The sequence below is a fragment of the Electrona antarctica genome (genome assembly GCF_951216825.1).
Source record: "Electrona antarctica genome assembly, chromosome: 5".
Taxonomy (NCBI): domain Eukaryota; kingdom Metazoa; phylum Chordata; class Actinopteri; order Myctophiformes; family Myctophidae; genus Electrona; species Electrona antarctica.
The window spans coordinates 20,021,622-20,046,946 of NC_136810.1; the positions used below are offsets into that span (position 1 = coordinate 20,021,622).

Sequence of the window (25,325 nt, forward strand, 5' to 3'; positions counted from 1 at the left end):
CAAGACATTCTGCAGGTGCTGGTCAAAAATATACGTACAATGAAAAAGGAATGGATGTCCGGCGTGTCCGCACACTGAGTTGTAGCTCCCAGGAAGATTTATTTATTTGTTACAACGTTTCGACCTCTGTGGGTCTTCGTCAGGTATGAGTACACAACATCAAGAGGCGTATTATATACAACAGCATATGGGCAGGTCAACAATGAACAAGCTCTGTTGCAATGATGAAAATCAAGATAGACACGCCCACCGCATCAGAGAGGATGAGGCTGCAATCAGCATGTAGGGTGTGTCTAGCTAAGGACTCTATATATATATATAAATATATTGAAAATAGTGGCTCTGGCCCAGGCGGTGGCGTAACCGTCTGGGCACCCGACTGGTAATCCAGTCGCAGTGTGCCGCGGGTTCGACTCCCGAGCCCGACACGGCCTTTACTGCATGTCTTCCCCCATCTCTCTCCCGTTTCCTGTCAGCCTACTGTCTGTCCCTTCAAAAACCAATAAAAGGCGTAAGCCGCAAAAAAATATCTTAGAAAAAAAAATAGTGGCTCTAAGGCCAACGACTGACTTAGAAACATGGGGTTTTCACAAAACTGTTTAAAATTAGAAGGCAATTGTAGAATAGTCCTCAGGTCTAAATGGGTTTTAAACGCACCTGTGCACTGCGGCTGGCTTTCTCTCTAACGAAGGCAGGGTTCACGGCGGGGCTCTTCTTCTTGTCCCGCAGCGCACCCTGCTGGTGACGGCGAATCCTCTCCAACTGCTCCTCCACGCTCATCCTGCCCCGCCCACCTTCCCCCCCACACTGGTCTGCCGCACTGCGTGGGCGGTCCTGCGCGCGCACACACACGCACACACACAGTTGAAAAGTGCTACATCCACGACTGTCGTTTATTTATGCCTGTATCTACACTCTGTGACGCAGCATTTCTCCTCTGCAGAATGTGTGTTCTATGTTCACTCCTGCTCTCCTTGGCCTAGTAATAATCCTTGTAGAATGGATCACTATAGCAGTATTAATCCTTGTAGCAGTGTTGTTTTCGTCGACTAAAACTAAGACGAGAAATGTTCGTCGACTACCTTTTTTCACCGACGAAAACTAAATGGAAACTAAATGACAACTAAGCTATGGTGACTAACGCTAAGACTAAATATATTTATATATATTATATATATATTATTTCGTCAACAAATAAACTAGACTAAAATGTTAGGAAGGGACTATAGTGGACAGGAGATCCAGTACAAGTCATTTTACACTTGGTTGCATACTGAAAATAGCAGATCTACAAGCTCTCACAACGCGTCGCAGCAAAATCTGTCATTACGACGGCATCAAGGCCCAGACAAAATACATTTTAGCCGACTAAATCATCTGTAGATTTAGTTGACTAAAATCGCACGACACTTAAATAACTAAAATAAAATATTCCAGGTGACTAAAATGTGACTAAAACTAAATTAAGTTTCAGTCCAAAGACTATGACTAAACTAAAATAGAAATGCGCTGCCAAAAACAACACTTCCTTGTAGAATGGATCACTATAGCAGATCCAGTACACAAGCCAGTGTTGCATTGCAGCCATATTATGGCTCAAAATGTAGCACATCGTTGCTGTCGGGCAGAAATCTCATATATCTCCGTATTTAAACTATTTATTTCATAACTTAACGGCACGCCCTGCTTCGTTGCACTACAATGTCACGCAAAAAGTAGCAAAACAATTGCCGTAGCTAAAATGGGCTACTTTTGAGAATTATTTGAGTGTGTGTGTGTGTCTCACCGTGCCTACTGGCTTCCTGTTCTTCCTCAGAGTGACGTAGGAGGCGATGGAGGAAGACTCTGGCATGGGAGACTTTGTCCTGGGAGGAACTATACCTACTGGGTAGGACATCCCTGATGCATGCATGTACGCACACACACACACACACACACACACACACACACACACACACACACACACACACACACACACACACACACACACACACACACACACACACACACACACACACACACACACACACACACACACACACACACACACACACACTTTGTATTACACACTATACTTGTGAGGAGGACATCAACGCTTTAGCGCGGAAAATTTTGGAAAGGTATTTAAAAAAAAAAAGAAAGACAAATTCTCTCATGAGGAGCAGGCAAATTGTCCTCAAATTCTGGTTTAATTGTGGGAACATCTGTTTCTCACAACTATAGTGTGTGTGTGTGTGTGTGTGTGTGTGTGAGAGTGAGTGAGTGAGAGAGAGAGGGAGTGTGTGTGTGCAAGTGTGTACCTTTGTGTGCAGGTGTTTGTTCAGATCGCTCTTCATTGGTTCCTTCGTCCACCTCTGCTACAGTGGTCAGTTCTGGTTCACTCTTATACAGCCTGTAGTCTGGACCCTGACACACACACACACACACACACACACACACACACACACACACACACACACACACACACACACACACACACACACACACACACACACACACACACACACACACACACACACACACACACACACACACACACACACACACACACACAGCTTGAGAACCACTGCAATACATAAGAACACGGTCCATACAGTATTTACGGGATTGTAAAACATGTCAACATAAAAATAAACGTTAAAGTAAACTTCCACCCTCTATATAACAGTGATATTTATCAGCAATATAATAGTTATTTTCGGTTGTCATTTACTTTATGGTGGGGGAGGAAGTTGACTTCATGTCCTCAGTGGAGGAGTGGGGGATTTTAAATTATATTAAATGATAAAACAATCATGCTGCCTCACTTCACGACACATCAACTAAATCAGAGATGACCAAAAAGCAACAAGCAGAAGCGATCAAACACAACAGAGTAAAAATATAGAGCTTTTAAACGAGACCTTGCACACACGCAACAAATAATAATACACAAATCAAATTGTGGAATGATATAGTGGTGAGCAGTTGAGAATGGCAGTGAGTACCACTTGAGTACCTCCGTCGTACCAGGGGGGCACTACACCCCCTTTAGTGGTACCACATTTCACACTTAATTTAAATAATGTGGTACCACAAAAGAGGAGGCACCAGGGGGGCACCACCAGTAACACTTTCAAGTGCTCACCACTGTAGATGGAGATGCAGGCTCTACTGCAGGGTTTCTCAAAGTGGGTGCCGTGATGCAAGTCCAGGGGTGTCCAGGACAGTTGATAAAACGGAGCCGTACTTGTGTGCGATTTTCTTTCAATATACACCAAATCGCCCAAAAATCAGAAGATCCACAAGCTTGTAGATCGCCTCTTTTTGGGTGAATGCCTCCTGCCCCCTTCCTCCATCCCCCAGAATAGGGATGCAGGGCTTCAAGTGTTTAAACATCAAGTATAAAGTTATTTTCATTTGTGTTATTAAGGGAAACCGATATTCTCTCCAGTTTTCCTCGTGGCATCATGCTGTATCCTGAGTGGGCAGATTTCCATATCGCCCTGAACAGCAAAAGTAGCAGATCTATAAGAACCACTTTTGAGAAGCACTTCTCTACTGCAGTGGGTTTCAACCCTTTTCATTTCAAGGCCCATTAATTATTCAGCATTTGAGCCACGGGCCATTATTTGATGAGATTTAGCCTCTCAGACCCAAAACCTTTAAGATTTTGTTGTTGTTGGATAAGATTTTGTCCACAATTCCATGCTGTATTGAGGAGAGATAACGGGCGTTGATCAACATTACAATTATTCCACATTCTCTAAATGATGATGATAATTTAAGGATTTATTAAGGGTCCATTTGGTTACCAACTCTCCATCATTTAGCTGTGGGACCACCTGGAACCCCCTCAAGGACCACTGGTGGTCCCCCGGACCACTGGATGAGAACCACTGCTCTACTGGATCATGGTAGGGATAGCAAACGGAGCATGCCAGTATGATGACGACGACGGGGGGTGAAAGGTCAAACAGGCTTACAGTGTGCGAGCCGTTGTTCCTGTGGGTGGGCCTCTGCAGGGTGGAGGGGCGAGGAGGGGGCAGGGTGGTGGGGGGGTCGGGGTCATAGGAGCGGGGTAGGGGGGGCCGTGGGGGAACAGGGTCCTCCTCCTGGGGGCGGGGCACAGGGCAGAGCACCCGATAATATGTCCGGACTAATAATTAGAATATCACTCTACTAAGTAATCAAGTCCTTATAACAAGTAAGACGCGAACGCAGCTCGTAAATTGCAATAACAACAATTAAAATAAATTAAGTACTTTTTCTTTTTAAGTTTTCTCTCTTTAAAAAGCTTTCTACTGTGTGTGTGTGTGTGTGTTTTTTGTGTGATACAGCTGCACCCTCTGGTGGCGGGCGGGTGGTCACACACACACACACACACACACACACACACACACACACACACACACACACACACACACACACACACACACACACACACACACACACACACACACACACACACACACACACACACACACACACACACACACACACACACACACACACACACACACACACACACACACACACACACACACACACACACACACGTTCTACCTGGCTTAGTGCATTCGCAATTATAATACCATACTACTGTAAGTAATATTTTGTGTTAAAGCAAAACAGTTTTGCTTCGTTTTTTTAAAAACTATAGATGGTGATAGTAACCATTGCTATAGCGTGTCTGTCCAGTAACTGTGTTAAATAGCTCTATTGTGATAGTTAACAGGGGTCTCTCCCTGTCTCTCCAGCTCTTCAGTAAACAGAAATGGTGGGTTGGTTGACAATTTCAGCCAATGAGCCAAATTTTCAGATTACATTTCCAGTTTCAAATTCTAGTCTCCTCTTTTCTTTGTGTCCAATTTCACTTGTTGTCTCCACCAGGCCAAAGGCATGGGGGGAGAGTATGTTTTGCACCCCGTCCGTCTGTGTACAGCTAATCTCCGGCACCGTTGGCGCGGCCGATGCTAGACTTTGCACACACACTCCCTGGATGCCAACGACGAACCTCTGCCCCAATGTTTCCACAACGGCCTGTTATAGCGCCACCATGAGGCCGACTTTTGCAAAACACATTTCTTTATATTACTCGTACACATCACGCAACTCTGTATACCCATCTCTATAGTCATGTGATCAACACGGACCACACCGCATCCCCATATTCTATCCCCATTGGCTAAGATTGCCTTCCAGCCTTCCAGTTCGGCAGATTTGTCAGTTGTGAACAAAATGCTTCAAATCATGAACACAGCGTGCAATTTCCGTGAAATTATGCACACACATTAACACTAGGCACTAGGTCCTCACCTGGTGTGTGGAGGTGTTGGAATTTGAATGTGCTTCACCTGGTGTGTTGTTTTTGGCAGCACATTTTTATTTTAGTTTCAGTCAGTCTCTTCAATAGTTTTCATTTAGTTTCAGTCACATTTTAGTCACCTGGAATGTCTTAGTGTTAGTCTAGTTTTAGTCGACTAAATATCATAAGATTTTAGTCGACTGAATCTACAGTTGATTTAGCCGACTAAAATGTATTTTGGCGGGCCTTGATGACACTTGCTGAAAATAGCCGATCTACAAGCCCACAACGTGTCACGCTGCCACGCGTTGTGAGCTTGTAGATCAGCTATTTTAAGCATGCAACCAAGTGTAAAATGACTTATACTGGATCTCTTGTCCACTAGTCCCTTCCTAAAATTTTAGTCTAGTTTTTATTTGTTGACAAAATTGTCACTATATTTAGTCTTAGTTTTAGTCATCGTAGCTTAGTTTTCATTTAGTTTCCATTTAGTTTTCGTCAGTGGAAAAAGGTAGTCGACGAACATTTTTCGTCTTAGTTTTAGTCAACAAAATAAAGAAAACACTGCTCACCTGGTGTGTGGAAGGTGTGGTGGATGATTGTAGATGTGCCTCACCTGGTGTGTGGAAGGTGTGGTGGATGATTGTAGATGTGCCTCACCTGGTGTGTGGAAGGTGTGGTGGATGATTGTAGATGTGCCTCACCTGGTGTGTGGAGGTGTGGTGGATGATTGTAGATGTGCGTCACCTGGTGTGTGGAAGGTGTGGTGGATGATTGTAGATGTGCCTCACCTGGTGTGTGGAAGGTGTGGTGGATGATTGTAGATGTGCCTCACCTGGTGTGTGGGAGGTGTGGTGGATGATTGTAGATGTGCCTCACCTGGTGTGTGGAGGTGTACAGGTTGCCGGTGTCTCCTTGGTTCCTCTGAGCTTTGTGTTTGCTCAGAACCTCCATGACATCCTGGATCCTCCACAGCTCCTTCTGGATGTGCACGTGCTGCCGGCTGGGAGGTTCCGTCTGCACGCACACGTATGTGTGTGCGCACACAGACACACATGCACACAGACACACATGCACACACAGACAGACAGACAGACAGACAGACAGACAGACAGACAGACGCCCAAACACACACACACTTTAATTAAAATTTTGAACACCCAGCGATCTGCACTGTTATTAGGGGATCGATCGAAGTGGACCTACATATTCTGACTACTTAAAAAGGTAAAGAACAAACAGAAAATCGCTGGCACTGGGTGAATTAAATCATTATTTACGCTGGCATTGAATGAGTTGAAATGTTTGCGTTTGCTATTACAAAAAATAGCAGATCTACAAAGATTTTCAGTAAGTGTAAAAACTCGGCATCATACATTTTAGTCGATAAAATCAACTATAGATTTAGTCGACTAAAACTAGACTAACACTAAGACATTCCAGGTGACTAAAATGTGACTAAAACTAAATGAAAACTATTCAAGAGTAAAAAATTGCTGCCAAAAACAACAGTGCGTCAGAGTTCTAGTAGGACTACAGCAGTGTAGTTCTAGTAGGACTACAGCAGTGTAGTTCTAGTAGGACTACAACCACCTCAAGCTGAACCCAGACAAGACTGAGCTTCTCTTCTTCCCAGCTAAGTCCTGCCCTATGCGGGAGCTAACTATTTCCGTAGACAACGCCCTGGTAACGTCTGTCCCAACAGCCAGGAACCTTGGTGTTGTCCTGGACAGTCAGCTCTCGTTTAAAACTCACATCACAGCTGTCACTCGATCCTGTAGGTTCACACTCTATAACATACGACGAATTAGACCGTTCCTCACCCAGGAATCAGCCCAGCTCCTAATCCAGACAACAGTCTTGTCAAAACTTGACTATTGTAATTCGCTCCTTACTGGCCTACCGGCATGTGCACTTAAGCCTCTCCAAATGATCCAAAATGCCGCAGCACGTCTGGTCTTCAACCAGCCAAAATTCTCACATGTCTCCCCCCTGCTCCGCTCCCTGCACTGGCTCCCAGTCGCTGCCCGCACAGAATACAAAACTCTGATGCTGGCATTCAAAGCAACCAAAGGTATGGCTCCCCCATATCTTGCAAGCATGATTGAACCCTACAAACCCTCCCGCGCACTCAGATCAGCCAACGCAGGAAAGCTGGAAGTACCCTCACGCCGGGCCAACGCTCCACACGTCCCAAACTCTTCTCCCTTCTGGCCCCAAAACTGTGGAATGCACTCCCCGTTGCAGTCAGAACTGCGGCATCACTCCCAATCTTCCGCCGTAGTCTGAAGACCCACCTTTTCAGACTCCATCATGGCCCATAGCACTTATCCTACCCCCTTAGATAGCACTTTTTAGACTTAGATAGCATTTGAAACAGACTTATAGCATGTCATGTAGACAGCACAATAATTGCATTGTATATAGTCATAGCACATCATAGTAGCCTACATATGTATAGTATAGTATATATGTATAGTTAATATGTATAGTGTCATTATATAGATATGTTCTAGTTACGTTCTTAGCTTACGCATGTTTCTTGATAAATGCATTTTATATATGTGATGTATTCCCATACTTTTGTTCCTGCCTAATGTAAGTCGCTCTGGATTAAGAGCGTCTGCTAAATGCCTAAATTGTAAATTGTAAATTGTAGTTCTAGTAGGACTACAGCAGTGTAGTTCTAGTAGGACTACAGCAGTTACCTGAGGACTCCCCAGAGCCTCCAGCTGCTCCAGCAGGTTGCTCTTGGCTGCGTTCACGTCCGCTTCCAACCGGTGGTACTCTCTCCATGAACGCTCTAACTCCTACACACACACACACACACACACACACACACACACACACACACACACACACACACACACACACACACACACACACACACACACACACACACACACAGTTAAAACAAACGATCCATCTCCTGCATAGTGAACGCACACACACAGTTGAAAAGATTAAATGAAAATTGAAAATTAAAAATTTAAAAAATATATTTTCATCGTCTACTCAGGCTCATGCGAACTCCCCAGACCGTTTTTTTTACGTTGCTCGAGTCAATATTTAGATATTTGATAATCATTTTAGCTGGCAGTTCTCTACAGTGACTCGGGTGTTAAAGGTCAAAGGTCTTACAGCAGAGACTCGGGACAGTTCTCTACAGTGACTCGGGTGTTAAAGGTCAAAGGTGTTACAGCAGAGACTCGGGGACAGTTCTCTACAGTGACTCGGGGGGTTAAAGGTCAAAGGTCTTACAGCAGAGACTCGGGGACAGTTCTCTACAGTGACTCGGGGGGTTAAAGGTCAAAGGTCTTACAGCAGAGACTCGGGACAGTTCTCTACAGTGACTCGGGGGGTTAAAGGTCAAAGGTCTTACAGCAGAGACTCGGGACAGTTCTCTACAGTGACTCGGGGGGCTAAAGGTCAAAGGTCTTACAGCAGAGACTCGGGACAGTTCTCGGCAGGTTCCCAGAAGGCCGTTCTGCAGGTCGTCTCTCTGCTCCACGATGCCGTTCAGCGCCGACGCGTCGCTCTCACAGCCAATCACCTCGATCTCCTGACTGGCCGACAGCAACGCTGTCTCTAGAGTGTGCTGCGCACGCACAAACACACACGCACACAAAATTAGATTGACGACAGACAGACATGCAGACAGACATGCAGACAGACAGACAGACAGACAGACAGACAGACAGACAGACAGACAGACAGACAGACAGACAGACAGACAGACAGACAGACAGACAGACAGTTTCATACCTTCTCTCTGTGAAGCTGTTTCAGTTTGTTCTCCTGGAGTCTCACCGACTTGTCCTGTTCACACAACCTGCTGAGTTTAGCCTGGGACAAAAATAATATCCATGAATTTGAGTCTCCATGGGGGTGAGTATAATCGATAGAGAGATTCTGGGGCGAATATTCCTTTAAGGTACAAGTTAGGTAGACACAGTAGTCACAGTACGTGTTCATAGTGGACTTACATCGACGTCCACCTCTTCAGTTCTACACATGTAGGCGGGGTCCCTGTAGTCCTCTGGACTGAACTGCAGGGGGAGACAGAGACACCCTCAGAAGGACAGACACACAGAATGCATTGAGGGCATTTCTGATGTTGAAATGCCTTGTTGTTTAAATATGAAAACACAAATATCTCTGCCTCGTCTAATAATGCCGCAAAATGGCCGAGTTGTCTCTGGAATTGTCTAGTCCACTGAATAAGATGAGCTGACCGCTAACAGGCTGGCAGCCATGGCTAAACATAGTGCAGTGATGTTTCAACTTCAGCAACAACAATGCTGTGGCTTTTACGGAGGACCGCCATTGCAAAACAATATGGCTGCCTGGACGCCAGCTCCACACAGCCGTTCTGTTGTTCTTCATACTTTGGATAAGTGGTCTGACAAGCATTCTGTTTTGTCTGGTACAGCTGTGGTCGCCTTCAGCCTGTGTGCACGGCCGCGCGTGCGTGTGTACTGTGCATGAGGGTGAGTGGTAGAAACCAGCGTATTTGAATGTAATCCAACTTGACGTTGTACTCTCCAGTCTAATGCATCTAGACCTCCTCCTGACTCTAACAGGACACAAGAACACTCATGTTGTTCTGTGGTTTCTGGAGAAAGAGCCGAACTCCACAGAATTGACGATATTCAGACCACTGCCATCTTGCCGGCAAGGTGCTAACTATAGGTGCAACTTCCCATAGACAGCCCATTCATCCAAACAGAACAGTCCTATCTAATTGTATTAAACAACGTCAAACTCACCAACATTGCAGCTGTATGGAAAGCTTGAATTATCCTCTTTCAATCTATAAAGTTTTTGTTTCATAAAAATCCAACGTAGACATGTTATGAAATACTTCCTTGTCAATAAATTCTGTGCAGGTTAAGTTTTAGAGTTTGGGAGTGCTCGTTGGATATCACTCAACACCAGCCCTGCGTACCACCTTTTTTGAATTTGCACATAATGCAGGAGGCAGCAGGAGGTTGCTTTACTAAAAACGAGTGCTTCCAAACTCCAAGGGAATTTCTTGACAGGAAGTAGCTCATAACAAGTCTACAGTTTATTTTTAAGAAACAAACACTTTGCAGATAGAAAGAGGATAATTCAAGCTTCAGATAGGACTTTTCTGTTTGGATGAATGGGCTGTGAATAGGAAGTTGCACCTAGTTAGCACCTTGCTGGCAAGATGCCCGAGGTCAATAGAGGACATTCCATGTTCCTACAGAACAATAATGTACGTTTTAAAGTCACATATTGTCTCTGTCTGGTGGAAAACTCATTATGTCCAAGACTGTTACCTTTCAGGACTCAAATTCAAAAATAGCTAAAGTAGCAGGTCTACAACTAAAGCTCAAAACGTGTCGCGAGCTTGTGGGTCTGCTACTTTACTCTGACTCATACTCTGACACTATAGTATGATCAACTAGGGCGCTAATTTACAAAAAGAAAAGGTTAGAATATGGAGATAAGCGGTTTCTGCCCAACAACAGCGATATATAGCAACAACTTAAATGAAAGACATGTTCCCAGCTTGAAAACAACATATAGGTGAAACAGGTCTAAAAAGAAGGATAACCGCTAGAACACGCACACACACCTATCCTCATTCAAAACCATCATAAACGTGCACATGTCCGCAACATACAATAAGCCTGCTAGCTTGCCACCAGGGAGTACCCCACCACCCACACGTTTTACGAGTCACTCATATTTGATAGTCTGTATCTAGCGAAAATGAACTAAATCCGGCAGCAGTAACATTAGCGTTTTCTTCGCAGTCAGTTGATTCTTCATATCCATGTGAGTGGAAACGCCGCCGGGATGCTGTGTTTATTTTTCAAACACAGTTCTTATATGACACGATCTAAAATCGATCTAAAAAAAAGTAAAAAAAAAGGCACAAACACGTGTACTTAGCGCCCTCTACCGATATTGATGTCAGACTTAGGTTCTCTATTTGGGAGAAAAAGTGGTACAAATACCACTATAAATTAAAAAATAAATAAATACATAAATAAATGGGCCTCTATGGTCCGGTGAAGAAAAAAATTTGCGTTGCGAACTTCCATTCTTTAGTTATCGGCAGTTGAATATGGCTCGTTTTTTTTTATACCAAAAACACAATCTGGGAAAGTAAATCAGAGATACTAGGTGCGCTTTATACATCCTTTAGCATTGGAGTGGACAGGCTGGAGACTGTTTGGATCATGTGATTTCCCGGGTTAGGGTTAGACAGTTAAAGAGTATTATTCTCTGGAAGTCATACAGTAGGATCATTCATAGTTTGGCAAAGAGTGCCCTCTAGTGGAATCACTGAAAACTATGGAAACTACGTAATTTTACGTCAATGTGTTAAGAGGTAGAATGCGGTCAGACCACACACCTGGTTGTCCAAATAGTGCATGTTCCTTTGAGGCTGAGGAGACAGGAAGTCCTTCAATTAGCAGCAGAGAAGAAAAAGAAGAAGAAAGAAGAGTCAGACAGAGGAAGGGATAACATCCAGCCCGCCCGCTCGCACGCACGGACGCACGCACACACGCACGCACGCACGGACGTACGCATGCATGCGTGCGTACAAGAAACGTCACAACAGAAAGATGAATAAAGGAAAGCAGAGGCAGCATTTCAAACACAATAGGGTGCGATAAAGAATGAAGGATGATTGCAAATCGACATAACTAATTAACAATTAAAGATGGTGACTGCTGGTTTGGCACTGCAGTGCAATAAGAGAGGGACTGCAGGGATACATTGGTCAGTGATGAGAGAATTCCCCTAGGGGGAAAGAAAATGGTCTTCCCAATACGAGTTATATAGCATACAATCCGTTTTTATCACTTTCACAGCGATTTGTTGGATGATAGAAATATTGACAGCCAACAAAAATCCATCAGAAGGACATCTGGAACGCAATCGTTCACTCGCCCTCGCCCTTAGGAATACGAGACGATTTAGCCATGGTTCACATGGCCGCTCGTCTGTCATGACGGAACTTCAACCTGTTTTACGCACTTTTCCCAACGTCTACATAAATGTTCATAAAGCGCTCACACCAGGGCCACGGATGTTACGATTCTCCTCGGGTGGGTATAAGCACCCGTATCTTCCGCATTGTTCAATAAAAAAGCGCTTTTAATAAAAAATCGCTTTAATCCGATCTGTGGCCATTTCATCATAGAGTTATAATGTATCAGAATGTACCAACCGATGGGGGCGCACAGTTGAAAGCACATGGCGAAACATGTGAGAAACCTTTGCCTTTTATTGAACAATACGGAAGATACGGGTAATTATACCCGCCACTGCCGCCAGAGTAGAATTGTGAATAGAAATAGAAAGTGAAGCAAAAAGTGCGAAAACAGCCGTCAAATAAAATGCAATGCCTTGATTCCTACAAATTGCTTGTCAGGGTACGGGTACCCAGTTCAAATATGATTATGTTGGGCGGTCCCCAGTTCAAATATGATTATTTTGGGCGGTCCCCAGTTCAAATATGATTATCTTGGGGTAGTCCCCAGTTCAAATATGATTATCTTGGGGTAGTCCCCAGTTCAAATATGATTATTTTGGGGCGGTCTTCAGTTCAAATATGATTATTTTGGGCGGTCCCCAGTTCAAATATGATTATCTTGGGGTAGTCCCCAGTTCAAATGTGATTATTTTGGGCGTTCCCCAGTTCAAATATGATAATTTGGGGCGGTCCACAGTTCAAATGTGATTATTTTTGAAGGTCTCCAGTTCAAATCTGATTATGATTACCACTGCTGTAAGGGGACACAATAACATTTACGATTACTCAGAAAAGCTTCTCACTGTAGCAGTGAAGCATTACTCCACCCCGGCATGAGGACACCCCAAAATACTCTGGACTGAACTGGATGGAGATGAATGATCCATGGTGAATGGAAACGGGGCGTGCGCGCGCGCACACACACACACACACACACACACACACACACACACACACACACACACACACACACACACACACACACACACACACACACACACACACACACACACACACACACACACACACACACACACACACACACACACACACACACACACACACACACACACACACACACACAGCGGTGCATTGGCGACCTCTGCTGGCCTGACCTTGGCGTTGCTGCCCGTGTCCAGGTCTAGCTGCATAAGCTGGGCTACAGTGTTGGCTCTGACGCTGTTTAGTTCAGCCTGCTGCCGACGCAACGCTATTAACAGCAAGGTTAACTCCTCTGACTGAGAGGAGAGGACAGGGGAGGAGAGCAGAGGAGGAGAGCAAGGGAGAGGAGAGGATGAGAGGAGAGCAAGGGAGAGGAGAGCGTAGGAGAGCAGAGGAGAGAGAAGCAGAGCGGAGGAGAACAGAGAGGAGGAGAGAAGAATAGAGGAGCGGAGAGGAGGGGTAGAGAGAGAGAGAGGGGAGGAGAGTGTTGCAGAGGAGTCATGCACTCAGGGTCCCATCAGCATCAACATGCATCACTACGTTATGTACATGATACACAAACTTCATTAATACTTTTTAATCAATCAACCAATCGATTATTCAAGCATTAATAAGGTGTGCACTGCATGATACAGGTAACACGTAAATCATGTGATGCATGTTTAATATACTGCACACGAGTCTGTCTTTCATCTCTACACAAGTCAGAGGATGAAAGAAGTCCGATCAAACCAGAGGAAAGGGAGACTGTGTGGTGGTACCGTAACTTTTACTGAAGGTTTCAATTACCATGGATACAGCTAAGAGTTGTAGGAAACTCAAGGGCTTCCGAACCGCTTTCGCCGTCGTAAAATCATGGTGAACCACAAGCTCACGTGGATTATTGCTTTTCTAAAATGGTTACCAATATCAAGGTTTTAATATCAACTTCACTGCAGGAATAATTGACACAATAAAGTAGTCTTTTGCGACTGGCCCGCACAGACCAGTGCGTTGCTGTGCAGCACATTACTGGGAAGTAAAGAGCGGCACATTCATGTAAAAGCTCACAAATAGACAGGACGGAAATATTACTCACCATGTGGGGGAAACTAAATCACTGCAAACAGTAATACATACAGTGGACCTAGGCAGGGAGTGTTAGATGGGCAGGGGCTGAAATCCCGTAGGAGGTCACTTTTGGACAACAATAGCAAAAATAGCAGATCTACAAGCTCACAACAGCTTGTAGATCAGCTATTTTCGGCACTCTTTAGCTAGTAGAGATGCGGTGTACGACATGGATTTCTAAACAAATTTGTTCAACGCAAAATGTTGCGTTCAAACTCAGGAGACTTGCAAAGCAATTCTCCTGAATGCTGGCATGAAAAGGAGTGGCATTTGCATTTATTGTAGTGAACATGGATGTGCTACGGTAGGTTGTAGTGAACATGGAGGTTCTACAGTAGGTTGTAGTGAACATGGAGGTTCTACAGTTGGTTGTAGTGAACATGGAGGTACTAGAATAGTGAACATGGAGGTTCTACAGTGGGTTGTAGTGAACATGGAGGTGCTATAATAGTGAACATGGAGGTTCTACGGTAGGTTGTAGTGAACATGGAGGTGCTATACTAGTGAACATGGATGTTCTACAGTAGGTTGTAGTGAACATGGAGGTGCTATAATAGTGAACATGGAGGTGCTATAATAGTGAACATGGAGGTTCTACGGTAGGTTGTAGTGAACATGGAGGTGCTATAATAGAGAACATGGAGGTTCTACAGTAGGTTGTAGTGAACATGGATGTGCTATAATAGAGAACATGGAGGTTCTACAGTAGGTTGTAGTGAACATGGAGGTGCTATAATAGTGAACATGGAGGTTCTACAGTAGGTTGTAGTGAACATGGCGGTGCTATAATAGTGAACATGGAGGTTCTACAGTTGGTTGTAGTGAACATGGAGGTGCTATAATAGTGAACATGGAGGTTGTACAGTAGGTTGTAGTGAACATGGAGGTTGTACAGTAGGTTGTAGTGAACATGGAGCTGCTATAATAGTGAACATGGAGATTGTACAGTAGGTTGTAGTGAACATGGATGTGCTATAATAGTGAACATGGAGGTTGTACAGTAGGTTGTAGTGAACATGGATGTGCTATAATAGTGAACATGGTTGTAGTGAACATGGAGGTTCTACAGTAGTGAACTCACAGTTTTCCCTTGCAGAGACTGAGTGCTGTGGTTCTGGACTGGAAGACCTGCTGGCGATGCCCTCCTGTCACCTGGATATGCATACTGAACACATGCAGACATGTTTAGTGTTCATTTACATTATTAGGGATGCTTGTCTCTCTTTTGATAAAATAATGTACAAACTATATTATACAGATCAGTGTTTCCCAAACAATAGCTTGGGATCCATCTTTGTGTCATTAAAATTAATGGTGGCCAGGTTTCTGCTGTGAAAACTAATGCTGGTTTATTATTGTGTAACATATTTAGTTTAGAATACATTCACTGAACACCAGACAACTAAAACTGGACTGTTTAGTAGCTTACTACCCAGGGGAAACAAAAAACTAAAACATAGAATTGTACAATGTCACATTTGAGTCATCTGAAATCAGTTCTTGTCTGGTTTTAGTTGACTAAATATCATAACATTTTAGTCGAATATATGTACAGTTGATTTAGTCAACTAAAATGTGTTTTGACAGCCTTGATGGTATCGTAATGTCTGATGTATGCTTAGCTGCATACCGAAAATAGCAGATCTACAAGCTTCCGTAACACCCACACGCAGCGAAGCATACAATGACTTGTCTTAGTTCTACTGGATGACAAGTCCTCGATAATTTTAGTTTCATATTTATTTGAGAAAATTGACAATTTATTTAGTCATAGGTTTAGTCATCATAGCTTAGTTCTTATTTAATTTTTGCCAGTGAAAAGTGACCCAATACATTTTGTCATAATACTTTTTCAGAATAAAGGCGCTTTAGTTCCCAGCAGATGAGGCCGATTTTACTCTGAAAATCCCCGCCTTCCATTTGCCCCCCAAAACTGCGAGGTATAATCTTCCACTACTACTTTTCGCCATCACATCTCAACTCTCTCTAGAAGCGTTTATATTCTAAACAAGATGACTGGTTAAGTCAGAAATTATGACATGGAGAGCACTGTAGATTTAGAGTAAAGATACAGTTCAGTCGGGCGGTAAACTGAATTGATTTTAGCGATCCGGTATTATACAATTTAAAAAAAGAGCCAGAAGTCATGGGCTCCCTACTAATCTTCTTCTTCTAAGGACGTCTGGAGACGTGTTGGGTACAAATAGTGTTAAAGGAGCATTCAGTGATTTGGAAAAAAAACCCGGTCCGCCCCGGTAACAAGATGTGCACAATTCAGTATTTAAGTCCGACGTCATTTTGCAGTGCTACATTACGTCCGGGTCCAAGTGGCACCAGCTCCCATCCGCATCTCATTGTAAATAGAACATCTAAACGCGTGAATCTTTTTACAATGATGTTATTTTTCAGAAAGGAAGCCATTGAAGGTTAAAATGGGTCTTAATGCTTCCAACTCGAGTAGAATTATTAATGTTTTGTAAAAGTGTCCATGACAAAGAAAATATATGATTTGGAGAAAATAAAGACTATTATTATCATTATTATTGAAGGTGGTAACAGTCCATTTGCTCAGTACAATATTTCGGGGGCATATTTAGAATGTGTGTAGGGTTGAGTATGAGGATTTAGTTGACACAATGAAATAAAATGGCGATAGTATTCCGTGTGGGGCAGACGGCCTGTCGCAGCCAGATTTGGGAGAGCAGCAGCTTTGTTGTTGCGAGGAAAGCGGTAAAATGAGACTTTCGTGGTTGTTTTCGTCTCAGATTTCGTCCGACAGAGCGTCACAGTATAACTCTATGGGGACACAAAAGCGACACAAAAGTAGGACCCGGAAGTATCTCTGGAGGGGGCGCTCACGTCACGGCTAAAATACTGAATACATGCACGCACTACAGTGGGGAGACACGCGACAGGCCAACAGCACACACACCAAGGCCCGCCCCCACTCGGTCATGATTGGCGGAAGGCCCCTCTCTATCCTGATTGGATGAAGGCTGGGCCACCTAGCCAAAAACGAAACTTACTCTGTGATTATTGTTGCCTTGTGATGTGCTTAGAGAGAAATAGCATTATTGGATATTTCACAGAAAGGGGGATGTGATGATCATGATCATCACAGAAACCTAAGGTTTTTTGACCCCCAGGGGTTAACAGGGGACAGTGAGGAACTCCTTATATGGTCACTCAGCACACTCTAGTAGGGAGGATTATCATAACAAAACAAAAAAATAAGTGATATTTGAAATAAGTGAAATCACTGAATATACCTTTAACACTGATACTTTGTCCCCCACTGGTGTGCAACAGTCGTTACCTTGGTGGCGTGCATCCTGTGACGTCTGTCTACGCTGGCGTCCCCCCCTCCGACGCCACGGTACACGGGGGAAGGTCCCTCCGAGCGCGCACTGCTCATGTTGTAGGAGCGCAGGGGGGAGGGGTAGCCCCCGCCGTACATGGAGAGAGAGCCGTGGGAGGGCGAGGGGGGGATGGAGGGGCCGTGCGGCACACGCTCCGACAGGTCCACCATGGTCTTGGGGCCGGGCATGTTGTTGGCGTAGAGTCCGCTGCCGTTGCCACCTCCTGGCGGGCCGTGGCAGTACGCCTGGCGCTGCTGCCACTCGTACAGCTGCCACAAGGTGGCGTCTCTCACAGGCCGCCGCTGGGTGGGCCTGAAACCACAGGGAGTTTAGTTAGCTGGGTGGGCCTGAAACCACAGGGAGTTTAGTTAGCTGGGTGGGCCTGAAACCACAGGGAGTTTAGTTAGCTGGGTGGGCCTGAAACCATAGGGAGAGTTTAGTTAGCTGGGTGGGCCTGAAACAATAGGGACAGTTTAGTTAGCTGGGTCAGCCTGAAACCATTGGGAGATTTTAGTTAGCTGGGTGGGCCTGAAACCACGAGGAGTTTAGTTAGCTGGGTGGGCCTGAAACCATAGGGAGTTTAGTTAGCTGGGTGGGCCTAAACCCATAGGGAGAGTTTAGTTAGCTGGGTGGGCCTGAAACCATAGGGAGAGTTTAGTTAGCTGGGTGGGCCTGAAACCATAGGGACAGTTTAGTTAGCTGGGTGGGCCTGAAACCATAGGGACAGTTTAGTTAGCTGGGTCGGCCTGAAACCATTGGGAGAGTTTAGTTAGCTGGGTGGGCATGAAACCATAGGGACAGTTTAGTTAGATGGGAGGGCCTGAAACCATTGGGAGTTTAGTTAGCTGGGTGGGCCTGAAACCACGAGTTTAGTTAGCTGGGTGGGCATTTAACCATGAAGGTAGTTTAGTTAGCTGGGTGGGCCTGAAACCACAGGGAGAGTTTAGTTAGCTGGGTGGGCCTGAAACCACAGGGAGAGTTTAGTTAACTGGGTGGGCCTGAAAACACGAGGAGAGTTTAGTTAGCTGGGTGAGCCTGAAACCATGAGGAGAGTTTAGTTAGCTGGGTGGGCCTGAAACCACAGGGACAGTTTAGTTAGCTGGGTGGGCCTGAAACCATAGGGAGAGTTTAGTTAGCTGGGTGGGCCTGAAACCACAGGGACAGTTTAGTTAGCTGGGTGAGCCTGAAACCATGAGGAAAGTTTAGTTAACTGGGTGGGCCTGAAACCATGAGGAGAGTTTAGTTAGCTGGGTGGGCCTGAAACCATGAGGAGAGTTTAGTTAGCTGGGTGGGCCTGAAACCATGAGGAGTTTAGTTAGCTGGGTGGGCCTGAAACCATGAGGATAGTTTAGTTAGCTGGGTGGGCCTGAAACCATGGGGAGTTTAGTTAGCTGGGTGGGCCTGAAACCACAGGGACAGTTTAGTTAGCTGGGTGAGCCTGAAACCATAGGGAGGGTTTAGTTAGCTGGGTGGGCCTGAAACCATAGGGACAGTTTAGTTAGTTGGGTGAGCCTGAAACCACAGGGACAGTTTAGTTAGCTGGGTGGGCCTGAAACCACGAGGAAAGTTTAGTTAGCTGGGTGGGCCTGAAACCATGATGAGTTTAGTTAGCTGGGTGGGCCTGTAACTATGAGGAGAGTTTAGTTAGCTGGGTGGGCCTGAAACCATGGGGAGTTTAGTTAGCTGGGTGGGCCTGAAACCATGAGGAGAGTTTAGTTAGCTGGGTGGGCCTGAAACCATGAGGAGAGTTTAGTTAGCTGGGTGGGCCTGAAACCATGAGGAGAGTTGTTAGCTGGGTGGGCCTGAAACCATGAGGAGTTTAGTTAGCTGGGTGGGCCTGTTATCACGAGGAGAGTTTAGTTAGCTGGGTGGGCCTGTTAGCATGAGGAGAGTTTAGTTAGCTGGGTGGGCCTGTTAGCATGAGGAGAGTTTAGTTAACTGGGTGGGCCTGTTAGCATGAGGAGAGTTTAGTTAACTGGGTGGGCCTGTTAGCATGAGGAGAGTTTAGTTAACTGGGTGGGCCTGTTAGCATGAGGAGACATAGTTTAGTGGGCTACCTGGCTAACTATGAGGAAATGTTTAGTTTACGCTAAATTGTCATAGAAATAATGAAGAATAACGATTGAATTTACATTTGCATTAAACATTGGAACAAATCAATACAAAAAACACATTTATGTTTGCCTTTCAGGCTTTTTAAACATGCATACGGAATTACGAATAAAGAAAGAAAGAAAGAAGGAAAGAAAGAAATAGTTCAACAATTGTAGCCGATGTACAAGTTCACAATGTATACCTTTTATTGTGACCACCATGCTCTGACTTATGGTGCGTTATCCGTTCAAATAATATAATGTAAATATAGGTAATGGGTCGCACACACCAAGAGAGGGTTTTAGTTTTTATTCTTGCATGATGGGTCGAAGACAAACGCTTCGGCTATCCAGCGTTCATCAGTGAATGAGCTCACATTGTGAGCTTGTAGATCAGCTAGTTCAGCCAGTGGCGTGCACAGACATTTAGAGGGGCAGGTGCTCAATGAAAAAAGGGCAGCTTGTGCAGTGCGTGGAACCGGCCGGTTGCCTTAATAGTGTGAGATTTAGATTTTGGGGCCTAAATCATATATTAGAAGCTTTTTTATGAAGAATTGATCAATGTCACCATGGTTCACATACTGTACAATAAATGTGTACACTGTACACATTTATTTTTTAATTTTTTAAAGGGCACATTACCAAAAGGGCAATGCTCTAGCACCCCCTAATGTATATCTGTGCACGCCACTGAGTTCAGCTATTCTTTTCCCAATAGATAAATTCATACAGATTAATTGAAAGGATTCCGACAATTGTGCAAAAACAATTGCGTTGATCTCAAAACAATCATGATGTTAATAACTGTATTACAGGCATACCACTGGGTGTGGTCGTACTGGGAGGGGGGACCTAACAGGGCATGGTCATACTGGGGGGAGGGGCCTCCCAGGGCGTGGTCATATGGAGAGCCGGGGCCCAACAGGGCGTGGTCGTAGAGGGAGGGGCTCATGCTGCAGATGCTGTCCCTCTGGGCCATGCTGCCGCGGGGCATGGAGCGGTAGCCTGTGTCGCTGTAGAGCGCCCCCCTGTGGCTGGAGGGCATGTTCCTGGGAAGAGTCTGGTAGGAGGAGACACTGTGGAGACATAAGAAGGAGGTTTAAACTAGAGATGTCCCGATACTGTATCAGTATCGGAAAAAAAATCGGATCGGCCCTTATTTGGTCATATCGGGATCGGCGAATATGCCAGTCTAACCACCGATCCGACACAGGGGTAAAGGGTTGACACTATGGCAGGTCAATAAAATGTTGGGGCATGTGGAGTTTGCTTTGGAGTTGCCCAAACTGCAAGTGCACATTTCAGAGTCTGCTATAAACACAACATGAGATATATAGCTAGATAGCTATAAACACTATTCCCGGTTGGTGGACTTCAAAATAAGATATTTTTTTCTTTTTGTGTTATAAATATTATTCTCTGGTATCGGTAGTCAGTATCGGTATCGGCTAACACAGAAATTGTGGTATCGGGATCGGAAACGAAAAGTGTATCGGGACATCCCTAGTTTAAACCATGTTTTTCTCTCTCTTTCTCCCAGGCAGGCACTTTACCACTGCTGCACCACCTGCAATTCAGTGACTTGCTGTGCAGGCCAGGAGGCAAACCAGTGACATTCTGATAACTGGACGACCACTCCCATTACGCAGACAGACAGGCAGACAGACACAGACAGAGAGAGAGAGAGAGAGAGAGAGAGAGAGAGAGAGAGAGAGAGAGAGAGAGAGAGAGAGAGAGAGAGAGAGAGAGAGAGAGAGAGAGAGAGAGAGAGATAGAGAGAGAGATGAGTCAGCAGCAGGCATCAGTTCACAGTGTCTGGGCTGCTATTGGATCTATTCCTGCTGCATCAGCACACACTGTGGCTGCACTGCATTAGACTGACTGTCTGTCTGTCTGACCACGAGGAGGTGAGACAGGACACTGCATGTCTGACCATGGAGACCATGGAGAGGTGAGACAGCACCGGTTATGTGTGTCTGGACTAGATGCCATGTCCCCTGACATATTTCATAAGCAGTACTAGAGCAAAATAGTTACGCTTTATAGGGAAACCTTGCCATGTTTTGATCTATTGTGAGGTGTCGTGTCGACTCGTGTGTGACCTGATGTCTGGAGATCAGCTGTGAAAAGAAAAAGAAAAAAAATCCTATATCTTCTCCACTTCATGCCAGGAGGTGGCAGTATTCTGCAGGAATCTGCAACACCTTTCTACCACCACCAACAGCTGTGTACAACCACACACACCCTACCACTGATCATCCACCGCTGACATGGGGTGGTCGTTGTTTCAGCCTTAAAAGGCCCTTTTGCAATCTTATTTTAATGATGTTTGGGAGACAAGAAACACTTTCCTGGGGGGTTTTATGTGGGTTAATGTGTGTTTTTAGATATTTCAGTATTTCAAAGTGTCCATGGGCTCCATGGTTGTCATGGACACTGGGCTCACTTATTTCCTGGACTACATCAAGGTATATGAAATGGAGGTAACGTCACCAACGTCATTTTCGCTATCACGCAATTCCAGACGGAGTCGATGAGAGCTCTGTGACCAGCTCATGAACAAACACTATTTCTGAAAGACTGAGATATTTTGTAAAGTAATCAGTAATCTTCTGGCAAATAACAGAAGACATATAACATTATGTCTGCTGTGAGCTTTTCGATGTGTACACTGGGTAATTTTATAGAGGTATCTAAAGAGCAGAAAGTACGTTTCTGAACGTGCCAAATATCGCGAGACTGTCCACCGTTTCCTGTCTGGCAGCCACATCTCGCGATACCCCCAGAACAGAAACGATGCGTCGCAGCAGGGCTTGTAGATCGGCTATTTTCAGCAAAACTGTCATTACGACGGCATCAAGGCCCGCCGAAATACATTTTGTTTGACTAAATCAACTGTAGATTTAGTCGACTAAAACTAGACTACTAGACTACACTAAAACATTCCAGGTGACAAAAAATGTGACTAAAACTGAATTAAAGAGACTATTCCAGAGACTATAAGACTAAAACCAACCTCCTGGTGTCGTCGTCGGGGCAGCGTCCTCTCTGCTGCGTCCGGACCCACTGCTGCAGCTGCTGCATGGAGTTGGTTCTGCTCAGGCTCCGCCCCCCCTCGTTGTCAAGGCGACAGGGGGTGGCGCTCCTCATGTTTGGGGGTCCGCCTCCGTCCGTCATGGTCTCGGTTGGGCTGTGGTCGCCGCCCCCGCCGCCGCCCCCGTTTACTTCCGCCGGGGGGCGGTAGTAGTGGTGGGGGGCGTCGGCCTCCGCGGGAGCACGCGGCGAGCTGGAGGGCGTCGGCCTGGCCTGGGGAGGGGCGTCGGCCTGGCCTGGGGGGGGTGTCGGCTGCTGCTTGACGCTGTTGATCTGGGCGAACGACAAAGTGGATGATTGTGGTTTTACATTGTGTTTTGAAAACAGAATTAAAAAAAAAATCACACTCGTGTGAAGTGCACATCATCATACAAAAATAAACTACAAGCGGTGTCTCCGTTGTGCATCTTCCCCTATCGTCTCCCTCCTCGTTTGTTATGAAATAGCAACAGCGCGCACGTTGATTCGTGCGCACGGATTCGTATGATTGATGATTCATATCCTTTATTTTCCACACGCGTAGTCCCGGAGCGTGTAGATGTTTTGACTCCTCACGCCGTTTTCAGACGATGGGTTCGTTGCTTGCTGTCCCATTGGCTTAGAGGTAGCCTGAGACGAGGCAGCCAATCAGGACTAGGTCGTGACTATGACTAGGTCGTCTATATTTCCTGAGTTGTTTCCTGGTTTACAACTGGCAAAAAAAAAATAGATGCCTCATTGGCCGCTGCAGTTCGTTGGAGCCATGTGTGTCGACGGGAGGGCGGAACAATTTACACTCTGGGGCGGAAGTGCGCCGCTAGTGTGGAAGGCACGCTACGCCAATGTGCTGCCACTCAAGTGACTGCTGGCCAATCACAGCGCATCTTTTCCCGGGACTCGTCGGACCCGAATATACGCTCTGTGACACACACGCAGAAGCTTGGCCAGCTTCCGCTCATGCTTCGCAAGGAATCTCGGGAAAGCTTTACCCCCTCTCGAGAACACACGCCCCAGAGCCGGAAGAGGCGTCTACCTTTATGCCTATGTCATGCGTGAATTCCGTTTGTGTCCGAGCATAGGCATGGCTGAGGCATGGTAACGCCCGCCTGCCTGTGATTGGTCTACTGACACTGCCCGTCTTGACTGTCCTCCGAGACGCGAGGTTACTCCGTGGTGAGATTGAGAAATACATAATAGGCTACAAGAGAATGACAGCTTGGCACGCGCGACAGAATGCAGCCTTGTAACTAACTTGTACGTTTTATTTTTGTAGAAGAGGCAAACTTATTTTTTATGCAGTTTGCTTTGATTGAATAATTTATTGAACACACGTATGTTGTACTATGATTTGATTTGGGTGTGTTCTAAATAAAGTGTTACTGTTGATTATCGTGTATTAATCTAATTATAGTAAACTAATACTATTACACTAAAAAGGATAAAGATGAAGGGAAAATATACCTTTTTATAGTACAATAATGTTTCAAGTTTACACATACAAACAAATTACACAATAATCAACACAAACACTTTATTTTAGAACACACCCAAATCAAATCATATTATGGCGTGCATGTTCAATCAATTATTCCATCAAAGCAATCGGCATAAACAATATTAGTTTGCCTCTTCTACAAAAATAAAACTTACAAGTTAGCGTTCTCTTGTATCATTCTGCATTGGGCCTCAATTTCCCAGAACCCTTTGCATGCCAGTGCGACAGATGTTGTTTCCGGTGACGTCATCTAAACGCGTCACCTATCCCACTCTATCCGATGGAAACCCTGTAAGTCTTAATACTTAAAAATAAAATAAAAACGCAAATTAAACAATGAAAACGTAACTCGTGTAACTCTTTATTGGGAGGGAAGCTGTTTTACAATCAATTACCTTGTGTAACTCGTGAATGGGAGGGAAAGTGTTGATAAATAAAATAAATAAAATAAAAGAGATTCATGGAATCTCCGTTTTATTTTTTTATTTAGTGTCATGAATAATAATTATGTAGGAAATGAAAAAATAAATAAAGGGATATTACTCGCGACCCATTAACCCATTTTGGGCGGGAACCCCTTTTGGTGTTAGCATTATCTTATGCTTTAGCTATTGAAAAATAGCAGATCTACAAGCTCATAGCGCCCCACCGAGTGGCGCGCTACGAGCTTGTAGGTCTGCTATTTTTGAAAAATCGAAGAACGACATAGAAACATAGCTTTTTCAGAAAACTGTCAGGATGTAGAAGACATTTTTAGAATCTGATCTCAGGTCAAAGTGGGTTAAAAAACTCCACTAACCTTGGTGAGTGGTGATTGGTCATCTCTATGGAAACCGTAGCGCTCGGCCTCCTGCTGCCTCTTCTCGTCCTCGGCGGAAGGGGCGGGGCTGGCGGAGCAAGGGGCGGGGTTATTAGAGGCGGAGTCGGGGATCACGGGCGAGAGGGCGGA

At 45.1% G+C, this 25,325-nt stretch overlaps 2 protein-coding genes across 5 annotated transcripts in view; one reads left to right on the plus strand and one right to left on the minus strand.

The window, feature by feature from the left end:
* Window positions 1-10,807, plus strand: part of LOC306923424 (tripartite motif-containing protein 14) — a 493,176-nt gene extending 482,369 nt beyond the window's left edge. The window contains exon 13 of the transcript XR_013790063.1: window positions 10,796-10,807. The gene's annotated coding sequence lies outside the window, so the exon portion shown is untranslated. The remainder of the gene's footprint in view (window positions 1-10,795) is intronic.
* The window catches only part of LOC306923418 (pleckstrin homology domain-containing family A member 5-like), a 123,050-nt gene that overhangs the window by 6,329 nt on the left and 91,396 nt on the right, over window positions 1-25,325 (minus strand). For all 4 annotated transcript variants that reach the window (XM_079501500.1, XM_079501499.1, XM_079501502.1 and 1 more), the window contains 13 exons: window positions 25,176-25,325; window positions 22,826-23,175; window positions 20,631-20,885; window positions 17,674-18,028; window positions 15,439-15,522; window positions 9,274-9,336; window positions 9,053-9,133; window positions 8,730-8,885; window positions 7,996-8,097; window positions 6,167-6,304; window positions 2,301-2,406; window positions 1,787-1,899; window positions 658-834 (listed from right to left, as the gene is read on the minus strand). The exon at window positions 25,176-25,325 is cut by the window's right edge and continues 169 nt beyond it. In XM_079501500.1, the coding sequence (XP_079357626.1) occupies window positions 658-834; window positions 1,787-1,899; window positions 2,301-2,406; window positions 6,167-6,304; window positions 7,996-8,097; window positions 8,730-8,885; window positions 9,053-9,133; window positions 9,274-9,336; window positions 15,439-15,522; window positions 17,674-18,028; window positions 20,631-20,885; window positions 22,826-23,175; window positions 25,176-25,325 (2,130 nt within the window). The remainder of the gene's footprint in view (window positions 1-657; window positions 835-1,786; window positions 1,900-2,300; window positions 2,407-6,166; window positions 6,305-7,995; window positions 8,098-8,729; window positions 8,886-9,052; window positions 9,134-9,273; window positions 9,337-15,438; window positions 15,523-17,673; window positions 18,029-20,630; window positions 20,886-22,825; window positions 23,176-25,175) is intronic.